The 8118-nt window shown below is 40.1% G+C and overlaps 1 protein-coding gene across 1 annotated transcript; it reads left to right on the forward strand.

Moving 5' to 3' along the window:
* The first annotated feature begins 3 nt into the window (after window positions 1-3).
* pex16 (peroxisomal biogenesis factor 16) lies at window positions 4-8103 on the forward strand. Its single transcript, XM_030376974.1, has 11 exons — window positions 4-271; window positions 417-452; window positions 1007-1083; window positions 1339-1472; window positions 2228-2328; window positions 2658-2738; window positions 3621-3767; window positions 3974-4046; window positions 4203-4322; window positions 7013-7077; window positions 7241-8103. Exons 1-11 carry the CDS (start codon window positions 145-147, stop codon window positions 7297-7299), a joined length of 1020 nt encoding a protein of 339 aa, XP_030232834.1. The 5' UTR covers window positions 4-144; the 3' UTR covers window positions 7300-8103.
* Window positions 8104-8118: the final 15 nt, after the last annotated feature.

Below are 8118 nucleotides of genomic sequence, written 5' to 3' on the forward strand. Positions count from 1 at the left end.
CATATTTGGCCTGCGCACCATTGACCATTGGAAATCCACTACCTGCCTACAGCTCTTGGCATCTATGGCGTCTTGTGCCTACAACGCTGCCTAATTTGGAAAACTTTTACAAAGTCCTTAGTTATTTTTTTACGGTCAACGAATATGTCTCAAGCTTACATCGACAAACTGACACGCATTTATGAACGGTATACTGAATACGTAACCAAAAACCCTGCAGCTACTGCCCAACTGGAGAGCACGGTTCGGACACTCTCTTACCTTATAGCAGGTGAGTTTAGCAGCAAGTTTACCCATAAGTTCGCCCTTTCGCAGTTCTTGTAGGAGTAGACATTATTTGATCATAATAATAGAACAATTTCTATGCATGCTCTTAATATATATATTTTTAATCATAAATTATTGATATATTACAGGGCGATTTGCAGATTCCCACGAACTATCTGAACTAGGTAAGTAGTACTACCTAACACATCCTCACTTGAATATCGGACCATTTATCCTATATTTATTTATTTGCTATTGTATTCTTTATTCTAGTTAGGTCTTGAAAGATTAGACATAGCCTATAAGCAGCGTCTCTCTGTTGACGAACACAACGGCAAACAGCAAAAACCTGGTTTGTTTTGGTTGTTTGCACAGTTTCGCCCGTTAGTTATACAAACTTAATTCCAAAAAGTTGGGACAGCGTGTCAAATGTAAATGTATGCAAAATGGCAGCCATATAATTCAGAAGTACTGTAGTCTTATTTGTACAAGAATAAACTGTTGCAATTAAGTAATTGTTATTTTATGATTTATATGAAATCATCTTCAAATGTCTTATTTCTGTTTTTATTGGCATTTTACATATGGTTACAACTTTTTTGGGAATTAGGTTTGAAAATGGTCCTATGGTTTGCAAATGTTTATTGCATGCGACAAGTTCCTGTATGCTTTATTGTATGGTAAATAAGGAGTTCTGTATGGCTTTGTCTAATATCTTGTTTCAATATCACCATTTCAGTGTATTCAGCCTCCAACCTTCTAGTCTTGTTTAATGACGGCATACTGCGCAAGGGGTTAAGATGCAATCTCCCTGTGGTAAGTGTGAATGGGATTCCGGAATTAAAAACCATATTGATATTGAAACTAAATTAATGCTAAAATTCTGTAACTATTTTTATATAGCAGTTCTGGAAACATATTGGACTAAGAGTGTGTAAACATTTGGTTACAAAATTTCATTACCCAAAGAAAAAAGTTTGAGCTTCAATTCCCATGAGGACTTCACTGATTTGACTCATTAACACTGTATTTACAGATACTTAGCCTGGCAGTTGTGTTTGTGCGTCTCAGTCCCTCTCCCAACAGAGACTGCTCACCTGGCTGTCAGTCCTAGAGTATGTGGAGGTTTTCCTGGAGATGGGAGCTGCAAAGTTATGGGGAGAAGCAGGCCGCTGGTTTGTGATCGGTGTCGTTCAGATTGCAAAGTACTTACTCTTCCTTTTATTTATAAACTTACTTAAAGAAATATGTCTGGAGGAGAACAGGGCTTTTGATAGGGGCACATAGTACATATGCACATGTTTGCAAATGGCCAAACCCAGCATGTTAGTCCAGGAATGTCCTGAGACCAGTTGATGGCAAACCAGCCATTTATCTCTAGCCCTACACCTTCCTCCTGAACACAACTAAGAATTGAAATTGCAATGTTCTTACATTATAGTAGCTATGTGGCCATTAATAAAATGGTTAAATAAAAGCATCCTGCGATCAAGGCTTGGTATTAAATAAGAAGGGAATAGACTGCATGGCCTATATTGATTGAAGTGGGACTACAGTGATATTTGATAAGGGAGGAAAATACTCAATGGCCTATGTTGAATTGGGGCTATGCAATGATATTTAATATGCCTGTGATTTCCTTGCCAAACAGCAGGAGCAGTCAAAACCACAGTGGATTTTCATGAAAAGATGGATTTCAATAAGAAACTTTTCATTTCTAGCAGTCATATTGAATTGTTGTAGGTCAATTAATGCGTGACAGTTGGCCTGTGGCTGTTGTAAGACCACCCTACTATTTTAGTGGTAGAGCTGAGATATTGGATTCAGACCTCTCAGAATTGGTCTGTTCTTTAACACAAGTTCCAGGTTGATTGTGGGTCTTAATGAACTTAATGTTACAGTATAATTATTCTCATTATATAGAGTTAGGGTTAGGCATCATATCTATTTTTCTTTTCAGGACAATATTCCGTATCCTGCTTCTTCTATGGTACAAGTCTGGCATTCAGACTTCACCTCCCATCATCCCACTGGACAGAGATGCAGAGTTTGGCGATGCAGGTGAGAACCTCAGTCATGGTTGTTTGTTACGGCTAAAGGAATAAAAAAAGCATAATTTAGCAATCTGTTCAGCTTCATACTCTTACAACACACATTTATTTGCTAATGATGAAGGTGCTGTGGGTAAGATTCAGGAGTTTCAAAAAGAGCGACGAAGAAAATTAACTATGAGCGGCCTTAAACTCACTAATAACTGATGTATTGGTGTATTTTCTGTGGTATTTCAAAAAAATTACACTCATTTTATAGCTGTTGAATCTTACCTACAGCACCTTTTATTGAACATAACTTGTGTGTCGGTTTGATGATGGTGGATAACCGTTTCGTAGACGAGCAGCCGGAGGAGCAGCAGGACACGGGCTGCTTTGTAGGCCAGCGATCAGGACGGGTTGTACGGCCACTAGGGGGCGGTAAGAGAACCTTCTATAACTGAACCCCGACTCCATTGGATTTGCATCAGATGACTCTCTCTCTAGGTTAAGATATGCTATTGCATGCATGACCTCTTCATGGCTGAGATGGTTACTTGCTAATTAAGCATTGATGCAACACACCGGGACTCTGTTGATTTAAATAAAGGAGCGTTTAAAAATATTGGCTCAACTGGTAATGCATGACTGCCATGATGAGGGGTTCAATTGATGCTGAGAATGTACGAAATCAGGTACTCTTATGGGACTTTCACACATATACTCACACACTCACACATATACTTTGTCAAAGTCTGGCAGGTTATTTTCTTCAATCATCGCTCAATGCCATAGGGATGATACTAAAAATAGAATATTTTTAAATATATTGTATTTATAATAGTATAATTAATATTGGTTAAAATGTAAGTATTAAAATAAAAAAAACGTAACGCGATTCAACCGCACTCCCTTTTGTGATGGACCGGTCGATTGCACCCCTGCCCTACCATGTTGTCATGGCAATGACAATGGGGCCCCTTAAAGGGAGTTTCCAACCTGTTGTCGTTGAGATTGTCGGTAACCTTTGGTTACCAAGCAAAGGCTCACTGTCTTCCTCCTAACAGAAGAAGAGTACTGTAGTAGCTTTTGACAAAAGATTTGGGACTGATGTACAACTGCTTCATTTTATTTTTTAATATCTACAATATTATTATAATTTGATATACATTTTTAATTCACTGGGTTCAATATGCAGGGTTGCTACATCATGTGTTCCTGATCAATACGAGAAGAACTCATTTTGGTGGATATGGCTCCTTTGATATTTTTATGGGACTACTACACAACGGTATGTGATGCGTTTGTCTCTGTATTGGCCAGGCCCATCTCTACACACTAGGCTGTGGGGTGCGCCCTCTCAGGACAAGAGGAGGAATCTCAGGGAGGAGCTCAACAGCAGGCCAACCGACCTCGGCCTCCAGGAGACCATCGCTGAGTCCATGTACATCAGCCGGCCTCTCATACACTGTATCCTTCTCCGTGACTGCAAAGTATACTTGATAGCACAATAATGTTATATCATTGTTATAAGATTATCTCCTTCCAAGGATAATCAACGATTAATTCTGGAAGCCACTGTATCTTTGTTTTTTATGTCCAGTTATGTATCTAGTGCTCTGTGTCGTCATTGTGTGCCTACTATATTTTCTTTTGTCCTTAAAGCTTTACTGCAGTACTCTGTCTTGGACTGTGTGGTAAACGGTCCTGGAAGCCCTGGCTCATTTCTGGACTCCTAGAAGTTTCAAGGTATGAAATAAATGTTTGGACCAATGAATGCACTTTGTGTGTTGTGTAACATTAATTGTATTTTTTTTTACAATTGATGTTTGAAAAAATAATATATAATCATTTTTATTGAAATGGCCAATAAGATATCTCTTATCTGTGTTTTATTTTCTTTAGCTTTAGTTTACTCAGTGAAACCAAGTTTCAGAATCGATGGGAAAGGGCCGAGACGAGGAAGAGAACGTTCCTGTTGCTGTACTACCTTCTTCGCTCACCCTTCTATGATAGATATTCAGAGTAAGAACGTCTGCCTGCTTTTAAACATGATAATCTGAATGCATTTGAATGTGTAGGTTGGCTAGTTTTTGTGAAATATGTCTTAAATAGGCCGACTTCTGGTTTAGAATGAAGAGAGAGTAAACGTGAGGAAACGTGGCTCCCAAACTTTCAAACCTTTTCGCACACTTTGCTGCAGACCCCAATATCTAAACAGGGTTTTTAAGTTTACAAGTCAATGGTAAGTGGACTGCATTTATATAGCGCTTTTCTAACCAGTCAGTGCTTTACAATATTGCCTAACATTCAACCATTCATGCAAACATTCACAGACCAACGGCGGTGTCAACCATGCAAGGCGACAGCCAGCTTGTCGGGAGCAATTAGAGTTAGGTATCTTGCTCAGAGACACCTTGACACTCGGAGGAGGCCGGGGATCGAACTAGCAACCTTCCGGTTACCAGCCAACCCGCTCTACCTTCTGAGCCACATGCCGCCCGATTACACTTCCATATCTGAACCTCCCTCTGATAGAAGCATTATGGAAAACCTTCCTAATGGCTTAGAGTATTGACTCACGTCTGGCCAGTGCACTCGAGAGGCCTTTGCAAACAGATGAGGTCATAGAGGCTTTTTAGTCTATGCAGAGTGGCAAGGTGCCAGGTTCTGGAGGGCTATGGCAAAGAGTTTTACAAGAAGTTGTGTGGCAAACTTGATGCTACTAGATATGTTTAACAAGTCATTGGAGAATGGATCGCTGCCCCATACACTCACCCAGGCAGCCATTACACTCTTACTTAAAAAGGTCAAAAACCCCACAGTGTGGGTTGTATCGGCCCATCTCTTTCCTAATCACCGAAAGTAAGGTTATTGCTAAGGTGATGGCCAGACGCCTTGCAGGCATTCTTCCTCACATTATCTCTGAAGATCAGACTGGCTTTGTCAACGGTCTGCATTCATTTTCCAATATCCGAAGACTCTTAGATATAATTCACACTTGTGGCTCCCCTATTCCTCCCGACTCTCATCTTGTAGAGTGGGAGTACTTATTAAGTGTCACAGAACTTTGGAATTAGTGACTCATTTATCGCGTGGATGTGCCTGATATACTCTCCCCCCTGGCCTGTGTCAGCACAAACTCTATACAGCGCCACAAGGTGGTCCTGGCTCCCATGCTCTTCGCTATAGCGCTAGAGCCACTATCCATATTAGCGCTCAAGTCCTCACCCTATTTTCATCATACCCTACGGTGTCGAGCATAGGGTCTCTCTTTATGCAGATCTCTTACTTCATATTATTAATCCAATGTATTATGTTCCCCCAATTGAATGTATCCTGAGGGACTTTGGATAATATTCAGGTTCAAAACAAAATGTTCATAAAAGTGTCTCTGGGGACCCTGCGACACTATCTATACTTTGGCTCAAAAACAATTTTCTATACATTTCGTCTCTCTGGTTGAGGCTTTAAATATCTAGGTATCAAGATCACCCACTCATTACCCTCTCTTTTGGAAGCCGTTTTTGCTCCACTAATGACCAACATGAAATCTGACTTTCAGCATTTGGACAATCTACCCCTTTCACTCTCAGGAAAGGTGCAATGCGTTAAGATGAACATTCTGCCGACGTTTCTGTATGATTTTCAATGCCTCACGTTGTCTCTGCCTACGTCTTATTTCTGCGCAGTGGAGCAAGCAATCGCTACATTTATTTAGGTGGGTAAGGTTCCTAGAATCAGTAAAGCTGCTCTACAAAGAGGGCGAAACTTTGGAGGTTTCGCACTCCCTCATAAATCCCTCAATAATTGGTGTAGCCTCGAAGCACAATCATGACACTCATCCTCCCTGCCTGCCCTGGTATATTCATCTCTCTCTCTGTCTCTGGGGCCTGTCTTGGGGCTATTTCATTTATGGCATTTAGCAGACGCTTTTATCCAAAGCGACTTCTCACAAGAAAGAGAAACAATATATCACTGTTAGCAATAATCACCTATTTACTCCCTCCATTTTGGATTCAAAATTTACCCTCCGGGGCTGATTGGGTTGATTGATCAACTGTTTCAGACCTATATTATGGTGATCATTTTTCTAGCTTTGATTCGTTCTTCTCAAATAAGGTTTCCCATGCTCCAATTTGTTCTGTTATTTTCAAGTCTGAAACTTTGTATGTGCAAAGTTTGATCCCTTTCCTAGGCCCTCAGGAATCTTTATGGGAGAACCTTTTTGAGATATCCCCTACCCAGAGACAGTTCATAGCCGGTATTTATCAAAACACCATGTCTTTGAACGCTGATCGTCTCCAAATCAAAGTCCAGTTGGGAGGAGAAACTGGGTGTGGAGCTGATGGGGGACAGGTGGGAAGTGGCAGTGGACAGGGTGAACTCTTCGTCATCCTGTGCTTGACTCAGTCTGATTTGGCTAAAGTTGGTGCACAGAGCACATTACAGTAAAGCTAGATTACAACCTTGACTCCCATTTGCAATCGTTGCTTCCTGCGCAAAGCTTGGGATATATTGGTCTTTGATGTATTTACAACATTGCTAGGGGTGGGCGGGGAAACAAAATGTAGAAAAAAACAATGTGACCTGCTAACCTGGAACTGGCCATTGTTTGAATGTACTAAGAAACATGTTAAAAATATGTCTAAAATATACATTTCATTTTATCTTCAGTTAACTATTTTACACTAAATGTAATGTTTATTTCCTAGGGCCAAGATAATTTTCCTGCTACGATTTTTGGCTGATCATGTGCCCGGCGTAGGACTTGTAGCACGTAAGTATATGCACATTTTAAAACCTTGTTAATCCCAAGTATATTAATGCTAGACCTACATTGGAACACTGTAATTGTGTTACATGGTTACAAGGGAACCCATTGATGTTTCAACTGGTGACATAATCTCATAACTTTGCTTTCTTGCTTATCGTGTGACTAGGCCCGATAATGGAGTACCTACCCACCTGGCAGAAGATCTACTTCTACAACTGGGGCTAAGTCCCATTGTTGCACTCTACCACTTGAACTGGAGAGGAGGAATACTGCAGCTTTAGACACAGTGGCCTTTCCTACTGAGGTTTTTTAATCATTGAGGATGAATATGTAATTCATGGGAAATGATCCACCTTTTACATTGCCCAAGGTGTATGATAGTCACTGATCGCTTGGTAATTGCTTCAATTAGCAAGGGTCCATCCCTTATTTTAAAAGGGTGGTTTAGATACAAACTGACATTATTTTCAGTTGTTCCTTGAGCTTGGCTATGACCACACAGCAACTAGCCCTATAAAAAAATGACATCAAGGGTTTGATGAGGCAAATGTTTAGTCCAAGTAGCAAAATATCAACAATTGCAGCACAAACAGTCAAGCAAAGTACAAAATTAGGTATAAGGATGTGTGTAATGTGCCATTATCTATCTGGGGAAATTTAACGTGCACAGGATCTGCATTTTCCTAACCCCTGCAGGTGCACAAAATCCCAACTAGTCACTTCCTTCCATATTCATCTTGATCCCGTTCTGCTCAGATAGTGTACAGCAGTGGTTATAAATGACATGAGGAATACAGGGGTAAAGCAATGTAGCCTTCAGTATGATTGTCTTCTACTGGTGATCATGATTCAAACTTCTTTGTAGGGGCATATTAACTAAACAGACTTAATGCTGAATGTCTTCCTTCAACATTTGAATTTCCACACAGGTATGGCACTGCATGTGGGCAGTTTTAAGGAACAAATTCAATGAAAACACGATTTTTTTGTAAATTATGTAATCTTTATTAAAGTAAATTTTGTTTAATATTTTCGCCTAATTTT

This window comes from Gadus morhua, chromosome 14, assembly GCF_902167405.1.
Source record: "Gadus morhua chromosome 14, gadMor3.0, whole genome shotgun sequence".
Lineage (NCBI taxonomy): Eukaryota > Metazoa > Chordata > Actinopteri > Gadiformes > Gadidae > Gadus > Gadus morhua.